We start from the raw sequence: 27,357 nt of genomic DNA on the forward strand, positions 1-27,357 counted from the left end.
TATACACATGAAAAAGAAAATGACCTCTGGGGGCGCCTGGCTGGCTCAATCAGTAGAGCATGCAATGCTTGATCTTGGGGTTGTGAGTTCAAGCCCCAGGCTGGGTGTAGAGTTTATTTAAAAATAAATCTTTTGCGGGCACCTGCGTGGCTCAGTCCTTAAGTCTCTGACTCTTGGTTTCTGCTCAGATCATGATCTTAGGGTCCTGAGAGGTAGCCCCAATCAGTGCAAGTGTGCTCGGGATCCTCTCCCTTGCCCGCCCCTCCCCGCCCTTGAGCACTCTCTCTCTCTCTCAAATAAATAAAAATAAATCTTTAAAAATAAATATTTTAAAAAATAATAAAAAATAAACACATGGTATGTGGGTCCCTATTTGTAGTTCTACCCCAGGACCTGCAAATGTTAAGGGCAGGGCTGACCAAGGGAATAAAGTTTACAAAAATAGGTGACCTCACTTTTTGATTGTAGGGGGTATATTTCGTAATATTACTGCTACGGAACGGGTGGGATTCCACGTCTTCAAGCCTCAAAGAACCAACGTTTTGTGGTGCAATTTCGTCGTAATCGATGTCGGCCTCCACTTTGTCCACATTAGCCCTTCCAGGATTTCCTCAGGTAGCAATCTAGTACTCAAAGATCCGAGCAGAAATTCTCTCACTTTGCCCAGCTCTCCATGCTGGAAATACATGCCACGCATTGGCTTATCTCTGCTCTAACCATTTCCTTCCCCAAATCTGGAGCTGGTGTTGCTCAAGGGAAACAGAGGTACAGAGGTGGGAACTGATTAGGCCCCAAAGTCCCCCAAACCTCAGGGGAATCTCCATTCAGGACGCCACACGGGATTCCTGAGTTCCCAGGATCTCCGGGAAGGCCGGAGGCTGGGGAGATAGCCCCCCTCCCCAGAGCTCCCCTCTAGGAGACCCTAGATGTCGAGGGGCGTCCGGGGACACGCGTGGAACCGCTGAACCCGAGCCCGGAAGCGGAGTTTTCGCTCACCTGGTCCGGGAGCGTGGCGTCGCCTTAGTAACCGCCACTTCCGGCGCCCACCGGAAGCCCGCGAAGTAGTTCTTCCGAAGGCGCGGCCGCCCCCAGCGGGGTGGGGAGATTCTGCTTCTCCCGCGGGGACCTGGCGACACCCTTGAGGACTCGCGACTGAAGTCGGAGCGACACGTGGCCTCGGGCTAGGAGCCATGGACGCCTTCATCCGCTTCACCAACCAGACCCAGGGTCGGGACCGTCTCCTCAGGTGAGTCAGGTGCCCGCGGCCTCCACCCCTTCCCTGTGCTGCGACTCGAGCTGGGTCCCGGGTCCTTCGGCTTCCGGAGGAGGGACTCGCCCAGTGGACCGCGGCAGGACAGGGTTCGGTTCCGGAGCCCTTCTCGCCGGCACTCTGCCGGACCGGGCCCTGCAGCCCCCCAGGCCCTGACCGTGATGGACCAGTCCACCAGCGCCCTCCTGACCTGGGGAAGACCGGGTTCTCTCCACTCGGCGTTCTTCCCGGGAGGTTTTTGTGTTTTGGCTTTTTTTTTTTTTTTTTTTTTTAAAGGATTTTGTGTTTTTTTTTAAGTAATTTCTACACCCAAGATGGGGCTCGAACTGACAACCCCGAGAACAGGAGTCCACTACTCCACCGACTGAGCCAGCCAGGCGTCCCTGGGGATTTTTTTTTTTTTTTTTTGTGATGAACTTTGGGTTGGCATTTGTGGCCAGGGAAGCCAGCTACTTGGTTGTGGCTTCAAATACTCCATGAAATGCTTATGGAGAGACAGAAGTTGTATTTTTCTATTATTGCCCTGTCTACCTCATTGAGATTGTAGGGAAGGAAAAATTCTCCCTCTACCCTCAAGGTCTTTCAACTAGACTACTAATTAAATTTACACAGAACAGGTGGGGGGGGGGGGAAGGTGCGTGCACAGAGGTCCAGTGCTGAAATTAAGACCTAGAGAAATGACCCAGGCAGGCAGTTTTTCTACATTTTAGACAAACAGACAATACATTTGTGAGGAATTGACAGGATAAAGGAAACAGGTGTTTGGGAGATTTATTTAGGAGGGAATCCTAAACAGGATTTAGGGTGAGGTAGCAGGATTAGAAAAAAATAACAAGGTTTGTTTCTACAACTTTCTCTGTTTTAAAGCCCATATCTCTGGTGATAAGGATGTCTTTTTACTTCCTTAGTACAGGGAGGGTATTTTTCACATGGGAGATGTATTTCCTACTTTCTGGGGGACAGAGGAGGGTCTGAGTGTCCGTGCACCGCTGTTTCTTAAGTAACTGTTATTTTGAATACTCAATATGCCCAAATGGCACATTTTAGGGCGGCCTGCCCTTGGCCCCTACAATTCCCTTTTCTGAAACTTCCCTGGAAGTTTCTTACATTAAAAGTTGAGCTGACAGAGTGTTCCATCTTCTCGAACCAGTGTCTTAGTTCTGACAATAGGTCATTTTAGTTAAACTCATTTCAGGAGGTGGCGATGCAAGTGTGTTCTCAAAGTTAGGCCTATGGTTCAAATAATCAGGTAATAAATAAGGCATTTCTGTGGAAACAAATAAACAAAAAAACAATGATTCATGATTAGATCAAATTATAAACCAGTTTCTGAGTTCTGAATGTAGCCAGTCGAGGATTTCTAGCTGTCAGGTTTAAAGCATCTTTACATAAAGTGAGGGCAGGCGGTGGCAGTCTGACAGAGTGGCTTGGTTTGTAGTTTGAGTGTCTCTGGTGATCATTTTGAGTGGCTCATAGAGCACCAGGCATGAAGATTGTTCGTGTGTGAGCTGCTGTGATTTTTCTGAAGTTGACATCAGGTTATCCATATGCAGTTTGCAGGGCTTTAGGAAAAAGGGCAGTCTTAGTTACCAAATGATTTTAAGTCAAAAATATCAAAAATATTAGTTTGGAGAATTGTAACCAAGCATTGGAAGGAACTAGAGGAAATCAGGGTGTAGTCCAGTTTATAATGAATTGTATTTGAATCTAATATCCACAAAGGTGTGTTATTGAAACATAATTTTTTTTTGCATAATCACTCTCATTTTACCAAAGATAGCCAAATTAAGACTAATTTCTTTGCAAAATAAATCTAGTTTGGAAAAACTTGGCCTGATAATTACATAAGTGGAGAAAAAAATAGTCATTAATCATATAGGCTTTTTAAAATCTGCTTTGCTGGAACTTTTTATAAGGAATCTCCATATTGAACTTTAAACTGCCTCTTGAGGCCAGAAGCCAAGCCACATACTTGCCATTAGACTTTACCTGTAATACTTAGAGATTAAGGTTAATTCCTCTCTTCTTGAGAGCCCCCAAATATCCTGAGGTTCTTAAACCTGTCAGGTAGTGACCTCCTTTACTCACCTGGTAAGACTGCTGGGAGCCCTGTAAGCAAGCTGTCAGGCTCTTTTTCCAAAGGGCTTTACTGGCTCCATAGATTCACCCTTAGAGCCTTAAAACTGTCTAGTCATATCTGAGTTAATGCCTGTCTCCCAAATGTGACATTCCAGTCAAAGCCTTGGTAATATAACCCATGTTTCCAATTGTGTCCTGTTACAAGGAGAACAAACTCTCACTGAACTTACCCAAATAAATATGTTGTCAAAAAATATAGAAGAATTCAATGGAAGTTTTTGAATTCTGGAGGGATCAGATAGGGAGAAAAAGAAATTGTTGTAAATCATTGCTTAAGAGAAGAACTTTTCTTAAATCTGGAAAAACTAAACATTAAAAATTATCAATGTTTCAAGCAAAAGTGTCACAATTATAATTATTCTCCTCAGTTCATTTAATCCCATGTTACTTATTCTTGATCTGCTTAAATTCTGTTCTTCCATTAGTTCCAGAAATTCTTTCCCAGTTCAGTTTTATGATCTTAAGGTTTTCAGAAACCTGTATTTGTCAAAGTTCCTTTTTATGAATGTCTCAAGATGAAACACATTTGCAGGAAGTTTTTGTAAAAGGATCTGAGTAAAGTACTAACTGTTTTAGAACGATGAAAAAGTTAAAAATGGCCATGGTTAAAGATCTGATTAAAGTTTGTCAGGGAGCAAGAATTCCTGTTCCCTCAAAGATCCTTCTAGCTAGACTAAGAATCAAATTGACCGGTGGCTCAGTCGTTAAGTGTCTGCCTTCGGCTCAGGTCGTGATCCCAGGACCCTGGGATCGAGCCTTGCATCGGGCTCCCTCCTCAGTGGAAAGCCTGCTTCTCTCTCTCCCTCTCCCATTCCCCCCTCTCTCTGTCTCTCTGTCAAATAAATAAATAAAATCTTTAAAAAAAAAAAAAAGAATCAAATTGACCTAAGACAGATTAAAAGGAGAAAATCAAGGGGCGCCTGGGTGGCACAGCGGTTAAGTGTCTGCCTTCGGCTCAGGGCGTGATCCCGGCGTTATGGGATCGAGCCCCACATCAGGCTCCTCTGCTATGAGCCTGCTTCTTCCTCTCCCACTCCCCCTGCTTGTGTTCCCTCTCTCGCTGGCTGTCTCTATCTCTGTCAAATAAATAAATAAAATCTTAAAAAAAAAAAAAAAGGAGAAAATCAAATTTAACAGGTGTGCACAGGGTATCCACATAGACATGAAAATTCCAAAGACTGGCAGAATGAGGTGTGTGTTGGCCGGAGCGGGGGCGGGGGGGGGGGGGTCCTCATCCTGAGCTAAGGAGAAGGGAGTAGAGGTCTGGGATTTCAGAGGAAAGGAAAGCACTTCACAGAGTGATAAGAAGAGCAAATGTTTGGTAATTACATGCTTGCCCTACCATACAGATGGGTCATTCAGATAAAATTTATCTCTGCTAATAACCCTTATTTTGGGAAAGACCCTCAATTTAGATTCTATGTAGTTAAGGGAGGGGCAGAAATTGCCTTGAGCCTGCAGGGTCTGAGAGTAGTAGGATTAGAAAAAAAGTAACGAGGTTTGTTTCTACAACGTTCTCTGTTTTAAAGCCCCTATCTCTGGTGATAAGGATGTCTTTTTACTTCTTAGTACAGGGAGGGTATTTTTCATATGGGAGACGTGTTTCCTACTTTCTGGGGGACAGAGGAAGGTCTGAGTGTCCGTGCACCGCTGTTTCTTATTTAACTTTTATTAAAATGATCAGTGGGCATATTTGGGGGCAGCCTGCTCTTGGCCCCTGCAAGATTCTGCGTGTGAAATAGTTTTGTGAACCGTAAAACCACGTACCATATGGAGAGCGCCAGACAGAACTAACTGTACCTCCAAGGTACGCGCTGTGCTACTGAAAGTACTAAACAGAGGTTGTACTCTCATACTAATTAGTTCACGATGTTTCTTTTAGAAATTTGGTTGATTCTTGCTCAATAATAAAGAAGGAATAGTTAGGGTTGTGATTTCATTTAACAGCTTTCCCTTCTCTTCTCACGTGCCAGTGCTAATACACAGTCCAGTACGCGTAGCCTCAATCATGAGACTTCCAGAAGCCAACTTTATGCCAGATTTTGTTCTCAGTGTGTTACCACTGTTAATTCATTTAACCCTTTGTCACAACCCTGAGACGTAGATACTATAAACGGTTCCCATTTCACAGGTGGGGCAACTGAAGCAGAAGGTTAATAGGAACACAGTGGCAGAGCTGAGATTTAAGTCCACGCAGTTGACTCCAGTGCCCACCATTTTAATGACCAACGCATACCACTGTTGTAATGAATTTGATAGATTTTTTAAATGGTCGCATTATATACATTAAAAAGAAGCCTTCCAATGCAGTGCACTCGGAATGTGCCCTGCAAGGTTTATCAGTGAGGCTGGTTAATAAAATAATTGTTTGGGATATACTTTTCAGCAAGATCTGAGATCTCTAGTATTCATTTCCCAATCCCCATAGTGATCTATAGCTCCTGTAAACTAACTGGCGTTCATAAAATAATACCTGGGGGGGCGCCTGGGGGGCTCAGTCGTTAAGCATCTGCCTTCGGCTCAGGGCGTGATCCCGGCGTTCTGGGATCGAGCCCCACATCAGGCTCCTCCGCTAGGAGCCTGCTTCTTCCTCTCCCACTTCCCCTGCTTGTGTTCCCTCTCTCGCTGGCTGTCTCTATCTCTGTCAAATAAATAAATAAAATCTTTAAAAATAAAAAAATAAAAAATAATACCTGGGTTTTGGACACATTCCTGTTATTAGACCTAATCTGAAAAAGAGGGACTTATTGGCATGACCAGCTTGAGCCCTGTAGCCAGGAAACTGCTTTAAAAGACAGAGATTCTTTTTACTTCATCCCCAATAACAGGTTCACCATTTTGGAAAATGTGCCACATTTTGATTGAGAATCATATCTGTAGCCTGCAGGGATTCCGGTGCGGTTACAGGCCTGTGGGAAACAGGCACCCGCTTTGTTCCATAGACCCCGTGCGTTTAGATGTTTGATCATGTGGTATAAAACTTCTCATGGGTTACGTTGCTGTTAGTAAGGCTTTGTTATTTGTAGTCACAGCAAGAATCACTTGACTATTTAGTATTAAGCAGGAATCTGTATTTTATAAAATCCTAGCTAGTTTTGAAAGACAAATATAAAAACCTATCTCTACATATTCATATATTGATGTGTATTTGATTGTTTTACAAAAGATTCGGCAATGTGCCAACTGAACTTTTCATTTGGTTCTGGTTTGAGTGTATATCCGATCACATAAGTAGTTGGTGATAGGTCAGAAGTTCATTTTAGAAATCTGAAAAACCGTTCTATACAGAAGATAAAGAATATGGATCGCTGCAGACTTAACGTGAGGGAGATTTTTGTGCAGTTTCCACTTGGACTCTACCCATGTCTCTGTGCCAGCAACAGGCCTTTTGAAGGACTGTTCACTATTACTTTGTGTCACATTTCCATCACATGTTCTACCCTTTGGCCCTGTGGAGTGACTGTTGCAGAATTACGCTGTCAGAAGAGCCAGTTACATAAGAAACTGTCTTGGAAACTTTGCTTTTAGCAGCACGTGTTTCTCCTTTCCTTACTTCATGAATCAACGTTCATTTGGTTTGTAAATCATTCTCCTCATTTTTTTTTCCATTTCAGAGCCACTCAGTACACATGCATGTTGCTTAGATATTTGTTAGAGCCTAAAGCCGGCAAGGAGAAGGTGGCACTGAAGCTCAAGAATCTGGAGGCCAGTGTGAGCACTGGCCGTAAATGTAAGTACCCTGTCTCTTGCGGGACAGTGGCTCCTGGTTTCAAATCGTCAGACCCTGTAATTCGCAAAATATTTTCTAGATCATTAATTTCTAATCCATCAAGTTTTTTTGATGAAGTTGACCAGTAAGCCTGCCCTCATGAAATGACAGGCCAAGAAGAGTGAACGTTTTGCTACAGACCGTTCACAAACACCCTCCTACGTGCGTATTTGGTGCTATACCATATCTTTCTGCTGAATCACAGCCAGTGGACCTACAGTGTTTTTAGCTCACCTTTAGTTCTTAGAATTACACTGTTTTGGCAATCCTTACCATGAACTTCTGGCTCATGGAAGGCCTTTGTATTCTCTAGAAGAACAGAATAGCTTGTCTTTTCCCCTTCCTCTCTTGAGGGATTGCGAGAGGAATTTGAGGAAGTGGTTCTTGGCCTGTTTGTGGGTGGTTTCATGTTACAGGCAAAAGCGAAGTCAGGGTCTCACACTCATTTAGTTCACTTTGCTAATAAGGGTACTGGGAAACCCCATACTTCTAGTACCAGTTGCGTGCCTGAATCGTAGTTCTCGGATACGAGTCAGATGTTACGGTAGGTAGGCAGAGGTGTTAGAGTGGAACGGAGGGACTGACGTAACGATTGTTTGCGAGCACCCACTTCAGATGCAGAGCTGAGCTTTATGACAGAAGTAAGATTAGATGGGATAACTAATGATAAGAGATTTAGTGCTAAATATTTGAGCTAGGATAGAGGGGTCAAAAAGGTTTGGGGGGAGGTGGAACTTGAAGTGTGGCTAGAAAGAAAGGGAAGGAGAGCCTTCTGGAAGATCGATTTCCTCCACGAAGGCTCAGAACTGTTATGAGCAAACCATTGTATTGGAAGGTCAGGGAGGAATCTAGCTTGACAGAAGACTTAAGTTGTCAAGTGGAGGAATGTTGGAGGATAGGGTGAACTCTTTTGGATGGCTTTGAAGGATAGGATTAGAAGTTCTCATATTCTTTAGTATGTCAGAACTCACAGGTCCTTTAGAGGTCACTAGTCTCTGAAGTCTGGGAGGGACTTACCCAGGGTCATTCAGCCAGCCAATGCAAGAGCCAGAACTGGAACCTAGGATAGTTCATTGCGTATTCTGTTTTGTGTGTTTTTTGTTTTGGGGGGTTTTTTAATAAGATTTTATTTATTTATTGGACAGAGAGAGACACAGCGAGGGAGGGAACACCAGCAGGAGGAGTGGGAGAAGGAGAAGCAGGCTTCCCGCTGAGCAGGGAGCCCGATTTAGGGCTCAATAACAGGACCCTGGGATCATGACCTGAGCCGAAGGCAGACGCTTAACGACTGAGCCACGCAGGCGCCCCTGTTTTGTGTTGTTTTTGATAAAATAATACCAGACATTCTCCTGAGATTATAATTCTCTTGAGGGTAGCTACTTTTGAGCATTTGCTGAGTCTAAGATATAGTCCTTTAAGGAAAGTACTTCTTTTGTATTCTCCATAATGTTTAGGACTATAACACATTCTGAGTAGGTGCTCAATAAATATTTGTTGATTGATACGTCCCTGGTTAATTGAATTACATGCTCAGATGAGGATACGCCTTATAGTAGTTGATTTAATTCAACTGGGAGTCACATATGACAATATTAATAGTTTTCCTAGCCACTAAATCCTGCCATCCATACTTTATCATCTTCCTGACAGTAGGGAGCCAAAGGGGGTTTGGACCACAGAGATGGCAAAAAGATAATGGTGTTTTATAAGAAAAGCCATCTTTTGTCTGGAAAGTAAATAAAATCTAAGGCATCGGACTCTCCAAAGAACGCTGGCATCTGGGTCAGAGAAATGGCCACAGTGAATCAAAGCTTCCTATGTGCAAAAATAACTAAATAAGTAAATAAATAAAGTTGCACCTAGATTTCATGCTATAGTACTTTTCTTCTAAAGATGTATAGCTGGTAATATTCAAATGTCACAGTCCACACTCAAGATCAACCTTGCCTGAAGGATGTTGTAAGCCAGTGTTAAGGTATTCACTGGAATGGAGGTGATGAATTTAAAGAGTCACTGTCTTTTGCGCCTTCCAGGATCATTTTGAATGTCCTTAATATTACTGTAAAGTCGTTCCTTATTCCTGAGCAAAGACTGAGCCTCAAATGACAATCAGTTGTCAAAACACCAGTGCCGGCCTCTCACCCTGATACAGGGATTCTGCCTTCATATAACACAGTAGCTAAAGATTTGTTAACTGTGCTGGGTTCTTCTTGCAGGGTTCAGATTAGGCAACGTGGTACATGCTGTGCAGGCGACTCAGCAGAGCGTTCATGCCACTGACCTGGTGCTGCGCTTATGCCTGACGTTAGCCAACATGAACCGTGTGATTTGTTTCATCTGCGATACCGTCCTCTGGGTGAGGAGCGTAGGGCTGGCCTCTGGCATTAACAAAGAGAAATGGCTAGTGTGGGCTGCCCGCCATTACTACTATTCTCTCCTGCTGAGCCTGGCAAGGGACCTGTACGAAATCTCCCTGCAGATGGAACAGGCAAAGGGGGAGAAGTCAGCGTCTCAGGAGCCTCTTGGGTACAGTGTGGCTGACGAGGAAACAGAATGGCTCCAGTCCTTTTTCCTTCTCTTATTCCGGTCTCTGAAGAAGCATCCTCCCTTGCTCCTGGACACAGTGAAGAACGTCTGCGATATCTTGAACCCCTTGGACCAGTTGGGGATCTATAAGTTCAACCCTGGCATCATTGGACTTGGAGGCCTTGTGTCCTCCCTGGCAGGCATCGTCATTGTGGCATGTCCTCGGATGAAGCTGAAGATACACTGAGTGCGTTCCAGCGGGAGACTGGTGCCTACTTTAGAGACGGTGTCTTCGGATGGACGTTTGCGTGAGGCACAGACCACGTCATCCGCGCTTAAAGACTTGTTGGCGTGAGCATTTAGCGACCAGCGGTGCGAGCGGAGGTGGGGCCGAGAATGGAGAGTGGGGGCACGTGAAAATTTCTATGTGGTTTTTAGAGGGCTGGAGTGACTTCTGAATTTCTGAGTATCTTCCTTTCATCTAACATTTGTTGAGCATCTCTTCCACTCATCGTGGGAGCTTACTGGTTGCTGCAGTTATAAAAATTTAAAAAGGCCCAAACAGTTGAACATTAATATACAGCGCCCTTTGGGTTGAACGCCCCACTGCTTTTGCACAACTACTGTAGGTCTGATCCCCAGCCCTGTCTCAGACCTAGTAGAGACCTCTTATTCCTCCGACCAGATACCACCCGCCCACCCCGCTTCTCCCTGGAGGGCCATGCCAAGGTGCAGGGGGGCTGGGCTTACAGCCTTTCATCATGGCGGTCCTGTCCTTCCTCTGTCCAGAAGTAGAATCAGAAACGCATTGGGCACCTTCATGGTAGACGTGGTGACTTTAGGTAGCGCAGTGAGAAGCAGAAATCCGAAGCACGTGGGAAGGACTGAGGTACAGGGTATGGGAGGTCTCAGCAGGTGCCTGTGGGTAGCCTGCGGCAGATGAGGAAACAGGTTAAAAAAACAGGCCAGCTCCTCATTCCTCTGACTCCCAATCCAGTGTTCTTTCGAGTATAGTTCGTTGGCTTCCTGATTGAGTGGAGGTGTGAGACTCCAGAATCCTGTGCAAAAAAGCCCTTTTTAGAACTTAGTGGTTTATATAAAAATTAAACTGTGTCTAGATTCATCAGCTAGATGTTTTATTTAAAGCCATACAACACTTTGGGCACCACTACATTAATTTTCGTCGAAAGTCATGCAGTTAAGAAATTTCATGACCACTCTGAATGGAGGAGTGTCCATTTTCTATGACAAATCAGACTTCGTACGTGTGGGGTGGTCGGGGGAGCGTAAAAGAGCAATAAGGGGCCAGTGAAAAGGCCATCTATTCATGGTCCTGCTTCTCATCTTGGGTGTTGAGTTATTTGTGATTGCAGATCCTCTGATTTGAGGGAAAGGAAGCAGAAAAATAGGATGCCGTCAGCCAGGAGGCCAATGTCAGCCCTATCAGTAAAGCCGTTTCACTTGCCTGAATGGAAATGAGAAAAGAAATGTGCACTAAATATATTTCCCGTAAATGTGATTGCGATTCTTAAAAAGCAGACTCAGGTGCTTGGCTCTCTTATTTTTAAAGTAATCATGATAACGGGATTTGAGAAAATACCTCGGGAATTTTACATGAAATGAAAGCTGCTAGGTCAGGGCAAGTAAAAAGTTTAAGCAACTAATCTTAATTTGTCCAGATCCTCTACTGTCGTAGATTAATTATGTCTAATAAATTTCTAGACAAAAGAGACTCCAGTGTCTGGCAATGTGTTCTGGGAACGAGGAAGAGCTAAAAGAAGGGCGATGCAGAGATGATCAGAGTATGCACAGTTGGTAGAGAACGCTCTGGTAAAACGAGCTCTCGCCTGGAAGACCCAAGCTGAGGAGGAGGATGAAGAAAGATTTACATTGGAACGTCTGGGTTGAAAGAGACCTCCAAGAGGATTTCATCCAGGACAGGGGCTTCTGTGTCAGCTCTGTCAGGTGGCGCTTTGGCTTCTGCCTGGAGAAGTTGGCCTCGGATCTGTGTGGCGTGTTATGGTGGCGTCCATCTTGGTACTTTTGTCCTCTGCAATTTCGGGTGGGTGATGGGGAGTTTGGGGAATACCACCTCTTGTAGAATTTGTGAAAACCTTAATGGTACCCTGGTCCCTCCCTCCCTGTGCATCTTTCTCATTTCTAACAGACCCTCCCCACCTCCAAGCCTCCACATTCATGAAGGATTTTAAAAACCAGAGACGTTCCTAATAGATGTACGGGTCAGCACATTCACAACTGAACATTGTTCCCTGAGAGTTTACTCAGCAACAAATATTTGAACGCCATGCTCAGCGGTGGGGTCCACTTGTGCACAGGGGGACCAAGGTCCCTGTGCTCCTGTGGGAAGGTGGGGGGGGAGGGGAGGAAAGAAGATAACAGTGTTCTTCAAGCTGTGGCTGGAAGACAGACTGCTCCCAGGGGACTGCCCTAGGCCCTTTCACCGCTTCTCACCTCTCACCCACATTCCGGATTCCCAGCTGAAGCTGTCAAAGGACCAGCTTTGTCAGCAGAGCTTTCCGGCACAGAGCCCTATACACTCTCTGGCCCAGAGCCATTACTCCAAAGGCTTGGAACCGCCCTTTGGCCCAGTTTGCTCTCCAGACACAGCCTCTTGGATAATTTGTCCTGAACCTGAAGCGAGGAGAGAGGCTCCTTTTTTAGATGCTTCCTTTCCCCTCCATTACTGTCTTATATTTTAAAATCTGAGTCGGATCAGTAAGTATTAAATATATCTCATACTTACAACTCCTTTTGGAGGCTCCCTGCTTGACTCTCCTTGTCTGACCCTTCATTTCCTTCCTTATTATACCACGGATACAGGATTACCAAGGATCCATGAGAAATCTCCCCATCTCTGCCTCTTTCTCCTATTGCTCACAGCATACAACTTAGCAAAGAGTCAACAATAGAGGTAATTCTACCAACAAGAAGAAAAATAAGTTTTGTCCCCTCATTATCCATTTTATTATTAATAAAGCCCCAACATGGGGCTTGAACTCGCAACTCTTAGATCAGGAGTTGCGTGCTCTACCGACTGAGCCAGCCTGGTGCGTCTCATACCCATGATCCATTCTAAAAGGCCCTTCTTAGATAATCTGAATACTGTGGCTTACACCACAGTCCTCCATCATCCTTGAAGCCAAGAACTAGAACTTGGGTTCCTGCCGGATTTGTTGCTAAGGAAGGGGTGAGAGGTGATAGTTCTTAGTTGTCTGGATGCTGTTGATCAGTAAGAGGATCCTGGTCAACACACTTTTCCAGACTCGGCAAAATCCAGTTGGCTCCCCCACGGCATTTTCTGGTGGCACCTTAGACCAGGCAGAACTCTAAACTTCCTTGAAATCTAGGAATTGACAGTTGAAATTGCTTCCTCAAAGGCTAGATTGTCCAGGAGTCAACCCCTAGCTCTGGTCCTCTTCTTCATTGAAAGCAATCTCTCTCTTTTTTTTTTTTTTTTTTAAGATTTTATTTATTTGCGAGAGAGAGCGAGTGCGCACAAGTGGGGCAGGGGGCAGAGGGTGAGGGAGAAGCAGTCTCCCCACTGAGCAGGGAGCCCAGCGCAGGACTCCATCCCAGGACCCTGAGATCATGACCCGAGCCAGAGGCAGACGCTTAACCGCCTGAGCCACCCAGGCACCCCAAGAGCAATTTATCTTAATCAAAGGGTAGCACATTCAGGTGAACTCTGTTCCTGTGTGGGTTTAAATCTTACTGTTCAAAATTTGCTCTTAACAGTAAATAAGGGATGAGAGAAATGGGTTAAAAACGGTCCACAGGACACTCTAAAAAAGGAGCCAAAGTTTACAGAACTTTAGAATTTATGAGTTTTATGACCTATATTCCAACACCTTCTTTCTGGAAGACAGTTTTTGAGAACTGAGGGCCAGAAACATGTTACAGAACTGATATTTCATGGCTCTGGAATACTAACTCTTCTGGTGCTGGATCTCGTGTCAGCTCTGCAGTCCTCCTCCTAGTTGCTCAAATCGCCCTCCAGAAGTTAGGATATGTTCAGGGGACCCTGGCTCAAATAACCATGACAACTGACCGACCCAACGTTCTCTTCCCCTCTGCCCTCCTCCCACTGGGAGGTGTTAGTAGTATTGCCCAAGGCTTCCCTGGAGCGGCTGAGTTGTTGCTGCTGGGGGAGCCACTCAGCAGCCTGGGCTCTGTGGGACTGAGGCAGCATCAGCTGGCGTGAGTACGGGGGGCCCCGGGAACATCTGCCTTACCTGGTTTGTTTTCGAGAGTTACAGGAAAGAAAGTGAGGGTAAGGGTCTCCTGAGAATTTCATGGAAGATGAAGAGGCCTGCAGGGAAACCACTGAGGGAGAGATTATTCAAGGAGAATGACCAAGAGTGTAGGGTAGATGTTCTGGGGCGCTAGCTGTTCCAGAACACAGCTGAAATAGCTGGTTTGAAGTGATGACTTTCTTCCTAGTTGAGCATTCAGGGAAGGACTGGCAGGGACGCGTGCTCAACAAGAGAGGAATTGAACTTTTTCGTCAAAAAAAAAAACTAAACCTGAAATTTATTCTTTTAGTCTCTTTTGGATCCTCATCTGGAGGCCCCTTAACTTCATCGAAAACCTCTTATCTCTTAAAGCTACCCGTATTGTCATTTCTTACCCTGAACCCTTGTAAGAAACGTCAGTCTTGACAAGTAGGCTTGTGGGCAGCTCCTCCCAATGGGGCTCGAGGGAGTGGCCGCTGGTCTGTGACATTCATGCTCCAACCTGATGCCTTCTGTTGAGGGAGCTGGCGCTCTCCGGCAGCCTGGGCCTTGTGGGGCCATGAGACGTAGGGGACTGACCCTGCGGGCCTCAAGCTGAGGACTTTCTGATGGACCTGGGACTCTGCTTTGCAGCTTGAAGAGCTGTGATGGCGGTCAACAAGGGCCCAACTTTGCTGGATGGAGACCTCCCTGTAAGTACCTTGGACCTATGTGAGATTTGGGGGGAACCACTGAGCAGGGGAGGAAGGAGCAGGGAGGAGAGGTTCAGGAAACTCAGAACAAGTTATGTCTAGATTGTATTCCTCTTTGATTGGCCATTATGTCTCCATTATTCTTGCCCTCAGTACCTTTTGCAGGGGGCTCTTAGAGGACGGGGCGGGGGGGGTGGGGGCGGGGAGTGCCTACCGAAAACTGAGCACCTCGGAGGAAAAGAACAGAAATATTGGCTGAGTGGGTAAGGAGAGGAAGGGAACTACTGTGTTGAGCCCAGGCTTTGTACACCCAGGCGGGATGTAGATTGGAAAGCCGAGCCACTGCATTCTGTAACTGGGGTGTCGTGCGTGTTCTAGAACATGTGAACAGCACCTCTTGGGGTTACAGGGCGCACAGCCTGTGCCATATATGGGAAAGGGTTAGATGGACATTGTTTCCTGGCTTTTGTGTCTAGGCTGGTTTTCACTCTGACTTGGAGCAGTGTGACACCTTAAGGGGTACCTGACACCCCCCCTAGGCAAGGCCTCTCTGATTTAGGCACAGTTCAGATGTGAGCCCATATAATGCCCGTCTTGTCCCAGTTTAGGCTTTAGCTAACTTTTGCACTTGGAATCACCACCAAGTTTTATATTAAATCATAGAACACAGAGGCATAAAATGAACCAGTGCATAGTTAAGCCAACGTAACTGGTGGTGGTTTATTCCCTTCCCAGGACCTCTCTCTCCATCTTTGACTTTGCCTACAAAAACCCCCGAAGGCTCTGTCCAAATGTTAAAGAAAATATTCTCTGTTTACAGTCATAATCTTTTTCGAGTTCAAATTTCAATCTCCTTACAAGTCTCCTTGATGGGTCTCCTAACAGCCTACAAATAGAAGAGGCTGGTGCTTGCCTCCAGAGCAGAACCATGTAACAGGGACATATTCAAACCGCAGAGAGAGCTCCAGCATCTGAGTCAGGACCTGGGGAGCTTTCTCTTTTTAATGTTCACATGGAGAATTCTCAGCATTCCTCAGAATGGACAGAAGACCCTTCACTAGCTGCAAAGCAATTAATCCTGTGGCCAATCCCACCTCCTCTGTGTTCATTTATTCCCCCACCTCATGGTATTTTGAAGCCAATCTTGCAGATATGTCATTTCAGGCCTGAGTTGGAATCCTGACTGCCATTTACTAGCTGTGTGATATTGGATAAGTCACTTCACATCTCTGGGTCTTTGTGTCCTCACTGGCAAAGTGCTGACCTGACCTCAGAGGGTCACTGTTAGAATTCAGTGAGGTCTTGTCACCCAAGCACCCCAATCATTGCCTGGAGCATAATGGCACTGAGTCAATATTCCTTGTGCAGGACTAGAATCCACATTCTTTACTCAAAGACCAGTGTTTGTTCACTGGAATTCCTGGGTGTCCTAAAATTTAATTATATGACTGTATTAATAAGAGCACAGCACCCCAATAACAGGAAGCGACAGTTTCACTATACCCCACATGCTCAGACCACACCTGGAATGCTGTCTTCAAGTTGGAGTGCTATATGTTTAAGAAAGACAATACTAAACTGTAGCCTATCTAGAAGGGACCACCAGACCAGGGCGGTAGCTAAGTTAGGGTCTCGAGCTATTTCGAACAGAGGAAGGACCACTAAAGGCAGACATATTGCCTTCAAATATGCGAAGGGCCAGCCCATGAATGATGAAATCGATTTGCTCAGTGTTGTTCCAGGGGGCAGAGGGTGGAGCAGCGGGTGAAGCCACATTGCAGCTCGGCAGAGCTGTCCAACGAGGGCCACAGGCCACTCTATGAGGGGCAAGGTCCATCCAAGGAGGTGTCTCAATACAAGCCTGCCATGGAGGGGAGGAATGGGCGGGGGATTGAGGGGGATGGGGTCACTGGGTGATGGACATTAAGGAGGACACGTGATATGAGCCCTGGGTATTACATAAGACTAATGAATCACTGACCCCTACCTCTGAAACTAATAATAAATTGTATGTTAATTAATTGAATTTAAATTTAAAAAATGACAAACTTGAAAACAATTTAAAATTAAAAAAATTTAAAGAAAAAAATACAAGCTGGCCAGAGAGACTATGGGAAGCTCTATTGCTGCAGAGGCTCCTGGAGGCCTAAACTGCTGTGATTCTGGGCAGTTGGGCAGATCTCAACTTACCCCTCCTAGGCGCAGCCCTGACCCATTGATTTATTCAGCCAGCATTGCTGCACAGGCTCTGGGCTAGGCACTGGAGACACAGCGACGACACACAGTCGGGACGCACAGCACCGTGTGATGAATGGGGAGGCGAGCCGGGGAAGGAGTGGTGTCTGCTGATGTCCGGGAGGAGGGTCAGGAAGCTTCCCAGAAGCAGTGATGCTCGTGTCTTGAGGGAGTGGCATTCTGCCAGCTAGAAGGGGGTCTGGGAGGGAAGGGGGAGTATGCACAGGCAGGGGACCACCCTACGCAGGCAGGGAGGCCGCGTCCCAGTAGCTCCCCAGAGCCTGGATTGAGCCAGGAGAGCATAGCAGGCAGGCTCTGGCTTTTCCTGGGGGCCATCCAGAGACTTCTGTGGCCTGGGTTCCTCCTAGGTCACTGGGAAGCAGGCTAGCCTCACCAGCAGGCTCTGTGACCCCGGGTTGATTTCCGGGAGGCAGGAGTTTGCAGGGGAACGCTTTGATTGCCTGCCTTCCTTCCACGCCAGGAGCAGGAGAACGTGTTGCAGCGGGTCCTGCAGCTGCCAGTGGTGAGCGGCACCTGCGAGTGCTTCCAGAAGACCTACACCAGCACCAAGGAAGCCCACCCGCTGGTGGCCTCTGTATGCAATGCCTATGAGAAGGGCGTGCAGGGTGCCAGCAGCCTGGCTGCCTGGAGCATGGAGCCGGTGGTCCGCAGGCTGTCCACCCAGTGTGAGTCCTCAGGGCACTGGCAGGTGCCATGTCTGTCTATCTGTCTGTCTGATAGCTTGCTTGTCTGTCTGCCTATACGTCTGTGCGCCTTTTTGGCTGTCTGGTGGCCTTTCTAACCATCCACATCCTGTTTTATGACTTTCTTCTCTACAGACATAGATGATACAGTGATAGACGCTCTAGATACAGGTACAGATATGGACATACAGCTCTCCTCATCTGTAGATGTCCCATCTACAGCCCAGTTGGCGTTTTCCTGGGATTGCAATGATGGGCCGAAGAATTGGCAGGGGAAGAGATGGGCAGAGCTGTTTGAGCAGTGGTGGGAGTGGGGCTCGTGGTAGACCAGACACCCACTTGGGCCCCAAATCCAGCAGCAGCAGTAGGGACTGGCAGAGGCTGACACAGAAGCGGGAGCAGCAGACACTAGGTCTGTCCCAGCGGGGGGGGGGGGGGGGGGGCAGCAGGGGATGGGAAGGCTTCTGGGCCCAGCAGCAGAGAGCTAGCAACCCGGGTCCTGGAGGTGGAGAGAAACCGTCCATGTGGGCCTACTACCTAACCCAGCCCTGTTCGAATTGTTCTGCCCCATTTGAAAATATGGTCTCCAAGGAAAGGCTTGCTCTCTCTCTCTTTTTATTTTTTCTAATTCCAGTATAGTTAACACACAGTGTTATGTTAGTTTCAGGCATACAATATAGTGACTCAGCATTTCCACACATCACCCAGTGCTCATCACGACAAGGGCATCCGAGGCAAGGCTCTTGACAGGGCTGAGGGAAATTCCAGCAGCACCAAGAAGTCTAGGATCTTCCACCATCCTGATTAGAGAATTATGGGTGTCTGAGGATTCCACCCTGGGCCGGCCTCCCTGCCCGCAAACTCCTTCAGTAATTTCCCTGGTCTCATTTTGCCCAGTCAGAAGATGGCCCAAGTCATCTGGGCTCTCTGCTGCTTGAGAATTTTGTGAAGAGTTGTAAGATATCTGGAGAGAGAATACATGAAAGCACAGAGAACCGATCTCCGTGATCATGACTGCAGAGTTCTGTCTTCAGCAGCCCCTACCTCCTAGAAGCATCTGCGTCCTCTGCCACTTAACCCCCTCTCTGGGGGCAACTCCTTTCTCTTCCCTGCCACCCTCTTCCCACCATTGATCCTCTTACTCCTAGAGGGTAGAGGGAAGGACATGGACAGTCCGGGGCCTGGACCAGCTGCAGCTCGGACTTGGTCACCTCTAGGATGAAAGCAGTGTCAGCCCTACCCACACAGGCCCAGCCGAGGGCCCCGCTGCTCCTCCTCTCACCCTCACTCTCCCTGTCCTTCATGCGCACCCAGACCTCATCCAGAGAGGGGAGGGAGGCCAGGGAGGGAGAGACCAGCATTTGTTGGTGGTGTTTGTGGTGGTGTTGTCACTTCCTCCTCACCACAACCCTGCAAGGTAGACACCATCAGTCCACATTTTACTGACGGGGAACCTGAGGCTCAGGCACGCCGGGACTCACCGGAAGCCACGCACTGCAGACGCACGCACTGGGGTCTGAGTGCAGATCTGCCTGACCCCAGAGTTCCTACACAGAGGGAAGACTCCGGCCTGGCCTCAAGGAGTCACAGAGGATGGGGAGTGAAAGGGGCCGGGGAGTGGGGGGACTCGGGTTCCAAAATGCTTCAGCTGCAGCAGGGCTGGGGGGTTTGGAGGGCTCTGAGGCGCCTTCCTTGCACAGAGGCCACTGCTAGGTCCTCGTGGCTCACCCCTCTGTGGCCTTCACGTCTAGTCATAGCTGCCAACGAGCTGGCCTGCCGCGGCCTGGACCACCTGGAGGAAAAGATCCCAGCCCTCCAGTACCCTCCTGAAAAGGTGAGCCCCCTTCCTCTTCTCTAATGTGCCCCGTACTCTGTTGTCTCGCCTCTCAGGAGGAGAGGGCACAGGCTGACGATGCCATGACGGTCAACTTTTCATTTCTGTGGCAAATGCCCTTCAAGCTTGGGGGTAACCACCTGCCCCTAAGGCCACACAGTGGGCTTGCTCCTCTCCATGGGGTGCCAAATGAAGACAGGCTTTCTGGAAAGCAGGCACAGCCCAGGGCCTTGGGCTGGGTCCCACTGCTTCTGCTCCCCCCGTTCCCCTTTCCCCATCCCAGGATACCTGGTGGACCTGCACCAGGCCACTTGGTAACTACAGTCACCTACGATCATGGGCCACACTCATCAGATCTCAAGATGGCAGTCCCACGTCCTCAAGATCCAGCCCTTTATGGATCATGAGACTGAAAAAGTCACTTATCCCACCCCTCCACTTCTCCCCCAGATTGCGTCTGAGCTGAAGGACACCATCTCTACCCGCCTTCGCAGTGCCAGGAATAGCATCAGCGTGCCCATCGCCAGCACTTCGGACAAGGTCCTGGGGGCCGCTCTGGCCAGCTGTGAGCTCGCCTGGGGGGTAGCCAAAGATACTGCTGAGTATGCCGCCAACACGCGAGCCGGCCGGCTGGCCTCTGGAGGGGCCGACTTGGCCCTGGGTGGTGTTGAGAAGATGGTAGAGTTCCTACTCCCTTCGGCCAAGGAAGAGTCAGGTATCTACCATTAGGGGGGCTGGCAGACCCTCCCTGGGAAGTAGGTTGGCTACCCATGCTGCCTGGGAATTAGCAAGAGGCAGCCAGAGTTCAGCCAGCCACAGTTCTGGAACAGGGAAGGCCCAGCAAGATTTCCAGAGGGATCCATCGTAATTTAGCCTCCTTTCCCCATTTGTAAGTGGGGAAAGTGAGTGGCCCGAGTCACCAGCAAACTTGTGGTGAAGCTTGGGTAACCACTTTCCAACCCTAGACACAGCCCCAGCTTCTCCAGACCCCCTCTCTCTCTGATCAGCTTTCCTTTCTTTCCCCCCAAATCCTACCCAGCCCCTGCTCCAGGACAGCAGCATGACCAGGAGCCCCCCAAAGCCAAGCCGAGCCTTGTGCACAGGGTTGGGGCCCTGGCCAACACCCTCTCTCGACACACCTTCCAGACCACAGCCCGGGCGCTGAAGCAGGGCCACGCCCTGGCCATGTGGATCCCAGGTGTGGCTCCCCTGGTGAGTGTCTGCCCTGAGCTCTGGCTGACCCCCAGCCTGGGTCCCTCCCGTCCCCACCCCACTCCACCTCTGGTACTAGGAACATTCTCTCCTCCAGCTTGGGCTGGAACTTTTGGTCTAAGGACAAGAGACCTTAAGGGGGCAGAGGGCCAGTCCTCTGGGCTTCAAAGAAAGAGAAAGGACAGAATGTGAGCCGAGGGCACCTCTGTCTCTCTCCCTCTCCCTCTGAGTCCCACCTCCCAGCATTCATCCTCACAAGGGGGCTTCTCGTGGTGGGCCCTTCCACCCATGAGGAAGCAGAGACCCCTAGCTGCTATCCAGGAACCAGGGAGTGTCACCTGTAAGTAAGCAAGGCGCCAAACCCCTTCTGTTGGGGAGAGAGCGCTGGCCGGGCTGCATCCCTGACCCTGACTGCCCCCAGGTTTTAAAATCTCCCTTCTAGAGGCTTCTAATTTGCACCCTACTTGCACCTAAGGTAAAGCTGCCTTTTCTAGGCCCAGGCGGGGCTAAATCCCCACCATACCCCACCCCCCCGCACTGTGTATTTTAACAGATATAGACTGATTTTTTTCATAAGGACCTTTAGTAAGAAACTAAGGCCAAATAAAGGAAAATAAAGGAAATAAAAATTAAAGCCTAAAGGTCAGCAAACAAAACAACCCCTTCTCAGCCATCATTTGGATAACAATTTTAAAAGCATCATCAGGCCTGACTCATTCCAAACAAATGTTTGCCAAGAACCTACTATGCACCAGGTTCTGTGGCTCGAGTAGGGATATGGGAGTAGTGGTTCCCTTCTTTCCCTGCACTGGGGGATCATTTACCCGTGGGGGCTGCGACTGACCCGTGTCCCAGCCTTATGTGTAGTAGGGAGGGCCTACTCGGGCACCCTGCTCACACGGAACATAATGCTGTCCCCTGAAGCCGTATGGTAAGGAGGCCCTGTCTGGGGAGCTCCCTAGGGCTAGGAATGAGCCGTATGGTAAGGAGGCCCTGTCTGGGGAGCTCCCTAGGGCTAGGAATGAGCCAGGCTGTGCCTCAAAGGGACACCAGCCCACCTGCCCGGGTCTCTTGCCGTCCATGGGACACTGTGGTCCTCTTGATTTCTTACTCTTTAAAGATCTCCAAGGAGTGTCTACTAAAGCTAAACACACCTCCCCACAAAGACCCGGCAATTCAACCGAACAGAAATGAGAGCTTATGTCCCCCAAAGACACGTCCAAATGTTCCTACCAGGCTTTATCCTTAGCCAAGAACTGGAGACAACACAGACGTCCACCCCCAGCAGAGTGGGTGAACTGTGCTAGATATACATGGAATATGACACAGAAGGGACAGAGAAGGAGCTCTCCTGACGTGCAGTAGCACGGACGAGTCGCACGATGAACAGGAGCGGCTATTCATGAAAGAAGACACATTGCATGAGTCCATTTATACAAAGTTCAAAAATGGGCAAAACCAACCCTCTGTTGGCAGAGGTGAACATGTCCCCTGGGGGGGGTTACTGACAGGGCGGGGGGCACCCCCACAGGAGACTTCTGGGGGGTTGAAAATGGCCTCTATCTTGATCTGTGGTAGTTACACCCGTGTGTGCTTATAAAACTTCACAGAGCTGCACACTACCGATGCGCGCGCTCCAGGTGTGTGAGTGACCACTCAGTGACAAGTCTGGGGACCTGGCCCTGGCAGTGAGGGGTTTTGCCCGCTGGGGCTGCCCGGGCCTCTGCAGGTATGTGAGGCCAGCAGCTCACGGCTCCCCTCCCCCCAACTCAGAGCAGTCTGGCCCAGTGGGGTGCATCGGCCGCCATGCAGGTGGTGTCCCGGCGGCGGAGTGAGGTGCGGGTGCCCTGGCTGCACAACCTCGCGGCCGCCCAGGACGAGGACCACGACGACCAGACAGACACGGAGGGAGAGGAGACGGAGGAGGAGGAGGAATCGGACACTGAGGAGAGCAAGCTCAAAGAGGTAAGGGGGCGAGCAGAAGCTGAGTGGGGACCTCAGAGTCCCACAGCCCACCAAGGGGACATGAAGCAGAGTCATGGGATGAAACGAGGGTCTCGGCCCCCAGACCCAGAGACAGCACGTGCACGCTCTGCTGTTCACTGCACCCCCAGAGAGCTGGCTAACAAAGTACTTCCATGCCCTTCTCTCAGCTGATTCTCATGACAGCCCCAGAAAGTAGGCAGGGGGGAGACTGTCATCCCCACAGTGCAGATGAAGAAGCAGGTCCAGAGAGGGGAAGGGACCTGCCCAAGGCCGCAGAGCTAGAAGACACCGGCGGACAGTTTTTCCCATTCGGTGTCCATGTACTTTCCCTCCAGCTCTGGGGGCAGTGGGGAGGAGAGGGGCCAAGGGACACACCCAGGAGGTGCTGACCTAGCTCTGGCCCGCAGGTGGCAGCCCTGCCCAGCCCGCAAGGCCTCCTGGGCGGTGTGGCCCGCACGCTGCAGAAGGCCGTGCAGAGCACCGTCTCCGCCGTGACGTGGGCGCCCGCGGCTGTGCTGGGCTCGGCAGCCAGGATGCTGCGCCTCACCCCGGCCCGCGCGGTCTCCTCCAGCAAGGGGAGGGCCATGTCCCTGTCAGACGCCCTGAAGGGCGTCACTGACAACGTGGTAGACACGGTGGTCCACTACGTGCCGGTGAGTCCCACCCCAGGGGCCTGTGAAGGACAGGTAAAGCAGATGTGACCAGTGCCCCCCCTTTCCCCATCCTTCTTGTCAATCCTCCTGATCCTCAGCACCCCAGAAACATTTTGACAAACTATGGCCTTGATGGGGAGCCCTTGCCAGCCCCAAGAGTATAGAGACGGTGGCCCTGGCCTGAGACCTTTCCCACAGCCCCACTTCCGACCATCAGTCTGGGGGTCCCCGGTTGGCCCAGCCCTCACCTCAGGGGGTTTGCATGCTGTTCCCTGGGAAGGGGCCAGAGGGAGGCTTCCAGGGCACCCTGGGGGGTGGGCTCTATTCCAGGGCACAGCCGCTGCCCCATCCCAATCCTATCACCTATTAACAGGAGAAACCGGAGAGACGCCAGCACTGCCTCTTTGGCAGTCCCTGGGCCTCTTCTTAGAGCAAGTGACAGGCTGTGCGGGCCCCAGAAGGCCCAGTCAGGTCGTCCACCCTTTAGAGTGAGCAAGGGTTGGGGGCAGGGGTCACTCAGTCACCCACTTCCGAGAGGCATGCAGGGTCTTGGCTGCCAGCCTGTTCACCTTGGGCTCCAAACAGGGCCAGGCATGCGTCCCTTGACCCTGGCAGGGACAGCGAGGGGGCTGTGCTTCGCGCACAACTCAGGCCCAAGGAACGGTGGGAAAGCCGCTGACTTTCCACGGAGCCACCTCTGAGGGAGACCCCAGGGGTCCAGGCACTTTGGGAGGGGGCTGCCTGCCTTGCCTGGGGGGTCTGGACCGAGGAGACCATTGGAGAGAGCAAGACGTCAGTGGTCTCCCCTGCTCCCCCGCCCCGGTCCCACACCCGGTCCCACACCCCAGGCTGTGCCCTCTGGAAGGCCTCCTGGGAGGGGTGCATGCGAGGGGGGAGGCTCAGGGACGAGGGCCAGGCCGGCGCCCTAACAGGGCTGCCGGGGCCCTCAGCTCCCCAGGCTGTCGCTGATGGAGCCCGAGAGCGAATTCCGGGACATCGAGGAGGCCGAGCGCCGGGAGGCCGAGCGCAGGGCGTCTGGGGCGCCGCCCGCGGGCCCAGAGCCCGCGCCGCGTCCCCCGCAGCCCCGCGGCAGCCTTCGGCCCGCGCGCAGCCCCGGGGCGCCCCCCGGCCAGGGGCCGGAGGACAGGGCGGACGCGCCCGCCGCGCCGCGCTCGTCCTTCCCGACCGTGGCCCGCGAGAAGCCGAGGCGCAGGGTCAGCGACAGCTTCTTCCGGCCCAGCGTCATGGAGCCCATCCTGGGCCGCGCGCAGTACAGCCAGTTGCGCAAGAAGAGCTGAGCCCCGCGCCTCCGCCTGGCCGCCCCTCCGCCGCCCCGAGGGCGAGGCCCGGGCGGGCTGTCCGCCCAGAAACAGAACCTGCACTTCCGAGTGCGCGGTGACCTCTTCCAAGTAGCCCCCTGGGAACCGAGCTTCATTCCGCGGCGCTGCCGAGGCACGCGTTATCTTTTCATCACCGTTTTGGGCTTAGCTGTCAGAACCTATTTTTAAGAAGCGTCAGAGCAGCAGCTTGCCTTGATTCTATGCCTTGTTTTTGTTTTGTTTTGTTTTTTAACCAAAAGATTAATTGTTTGACTTGATCTCTCACTTCTTTAACCAAACTTGTGGCCAAATGACATTTGACGGTTTCCAAAAGTTAGATCCATCCTCTGTAGACAAAGATTATGCAGAAGTCTCTGACATATGTTTAAGGCCTGAGCTCAGAGATTCCTCCGAGTATCCAGGCTCTCAGCAGACTACCTTGAAGGGAGCGACAATTAGGTGCAAAAGCTGTTGTATGTTTCTGTAAATATTAGCCTCCCTTTCCGAGTACGCATACTCTTCGCAGGGTGAGTCCCGGCCTGCGCTCTGTAGCGCCACCTCCTGGCTCACAGCCGCACTGCCATGTGCATCCTTCCTGCTTTCCAATTGTATGTTCCCTCTTCTACCGCCTTTCGAATGCTGGCGCCCCCAGTGCCGGGGGACGACAACGGTGACCGTTCACCTTATAAAGTCCAAACTACACAGACTATATGTACGGACTCTGTAGTAGCCACAATTCATTCCAGGTCCTATTTCTGAAAACGTCAATATTTGGAAATCTAGGGAACGCATACCTATAATTTAAAAATTCAAATATTGCAAAAGGGTGTGTGTCTTCCTCACTGAGTTCCCCAGTTGCCCTTCACAGAAACCACCGTGCTGGGTGCTGGCAGTCTCTCGGATATCCTTCCAGGTACAGGCTGTGCATGTGCAAGCCCACTTTGTTCACACAGCTGTGGGATGTGATCCTGCTTTCCTCACTTAACAATACATCTTAGAGATCTTTCTGTATCAGAGCCATAAATCTTCCTTGCTCTTTTTAACGGCCATGTAGTAAGCACTTCATAATGTAGATGTGCTATCTTTGATTTACCTGGTTCCCTAATGATGGACTTTCAGGTTGTTTCCTTTTTTTTTTTTTTTGCTCCTGCAAACAGAGCTACAATAAACATCTGTATACGAAATATTTTGTGCAGACGTGTAGGTACATCTACAGGAGAAACTGATAACTTGGAACCATGACATGCTGGGTGAAAGAGGATGTGTATTTTAAATATTGTTAGATAACGCCAAGTAGCCTTCCAACCCAAACTCAGTTTTTCTTGTTATTGTCATCAGCTGCACAGATAATTACCACCTCTCTGTCAGTCCTTTTAGAGGTCCATATATACATTCCCCATAGGCCCCCCCTTTGACCTGTGAGCACCCTCTAGGCCCCCCACTCTGTTCCATACCCAAAAGCCCAGCTTTCTGAAACTGACTTTAGGTCCTGGCCGATCTTTGGTGTAATGAGTCCTTGGCCTTGATGCTCGGGTTTGGAATCTGAGGATGGACATGCCCGTGTGGACATGGCCAGGACTCAGAGCTAGCCTTGGGCACCCTACCCCAGCTCTACAATCCACACCACTCCCAGCAGTTTCCTGGGGAGCGAGTGTGATCTGATATGACAGGGGCTACAAAGATAGGGTCAGCCTAGCCCTGGCAGGGCTCCCGTGGGCAGGTGCTGGTGCAGTGACCGCAAGCCTGGGTATGCAGAAAGAAACACCCAGCTGTTCTGGACTCACCTGCCCACGCTGCTTTCCTGACCATCCACTCCTCCATAGTCCTGTGGCTCTTCCTTCTAGGCCATACCCCAGTTGGCACAAAAACTGCCCTCTCAGCAACCCAGAAGAGCTGGGGCCTTAACAGGGCTGTAGCAGTCAACACACCTGCCGGCCAGGCCCTGGCCCGTACCCCTCACCCCTCAGAGTGCTGGGGGCCAGCGTATGGAATAGCACAGCCCAGGAAACAAACAGTTTAAGTTGCAAAAGATTCTTTTTATCATTAAAAACCTCTTGATTAGGTAGCAAAGTGCTCTGAGCCTGGCCCTTGGGGCTTCTGAACACTTTTTGGAGAGAAATGAGGGCAAAATATCTCCTCTAAATGACAGAAATGTGCTTCATTGGCTGGTGTGGGACTTTTCACTGTTCTGAGAGACCTCACTTGGGCAAGTCTCCTTGCTCATGTGGATCTGAAGGCTCATCCACGCTCATCTTTGGGCGCTCACGACCTCGGGGAGCCCTCCGCTTCGCACTGGGGTGCCAGGGCCCCCTTCAGAGAAACACCTTATCCCCTCTCTTCTAGTCCAGCTCACGAAACACACCTCCTACTCAATCGCAGCTTTTGAAGATGGAAAAAGAGCCATTACCGACCACAAAATACATTTATCCACGCATTTACCACTTTTTTCTTCCATAACTATTTAGGATCTTACTATCCAAAGGACTTCTGTGTCTGGAGACAGATAGACTTGGGCTATCATGCTCATTGTTTGAAGCAGAATTTTCCTAAACATTTAAACACTTCATACTTCATCAAAACTTATAAGATGCATAAATCAAATTATTTTAAATCTTGAAATGTGGGTTACAAACGAAAAAGGCAAATTCTCTTACACATTTCTATAAACCTGAGTCAGTGGAAACTTCTGCATGTCTCATCGGCATCTCGCTACAGTTAGCAGGCATCCAGCGGTTCCTCTGTCTGCAGAGAGGGGACTAAGCTCG

At 49.7% G+C, this 27,357-nt stretch overlaps 2 protein-coding genes across 2 annotated transcripts; both read left to right on the forward strand.

The window, feature by feature from the left end:
• Positions 1 to 1,107: 1,107 nt before the first annotated feature.
• On the forward strand, positions 1,108 to 11,420 carry PEX11A (peroxisomal biogenesis factor 11 alpha). The gene is made up of 3 exons (XM_045813218.2): positions 1,108 to 1,246; positions 7,024 to 7,139; positions 9,395 to 11,420. The coding sequence occupies exons 1-3, from the start codon at positions 1,191 to 1,193 to the stop codon at positions 9,949 to 9,951; spliced, it is 729 nt and encodes a 242-aa protein (XP_045669174.1). The 5' UTR covers positions 1,108 to 1,190; the 3' UTR covers positions 9,952 to 11,420.
• A 1,808-nt stretch (positions 11,421 to 13,228) lies between these two features.
• PLIN1 (perilipin 1) lies at positions 13,229 to 25,735 on the forward strand. The gene is made up of 9 exons (XM_045813217.2): positions 13,229 to 13,922; positions 14,591 to 14,649; positions 17,366 to 17,570; positions 19,340 to 19,422; positions 19,873 to 20,137; positions 20,462 to 20,634; positions 22,408 to 22,599; positions 23,028 to 23,273; positions 24,224 to 25,735. The coding sequence occupies exons 2-9, from the start codon at positions 14,605 to 14,607 to the stop codon at positions 24,569 to 24,571; spliced, it is 1,557 nt and encodes a 518-aa protein (XP_045669173.1). The 5' UTR covers positions 13,229 to 13,922; positions 14,591 to 14,604; the 3' UTR covers positions 24,572 to 25,735.
• Positions 25,736 to 27,357: the final 1,622 nt, after the last annotated feature.

This window comes from Ursus americanus, chromosome 28 (assembly GCF_024610735.1).
Source record: "Ursus americanus isolate L20-20 chromosome 28, mUrsAme1.1.p, whole genome shotgun sequence".
Classification (NCBI taxonomy): domain Eukaryota; kingdom Metazoa; phylum Chordata; class Mammalia; order Carnivora; family Ursidae; genus Ursus; species Ursus americanus.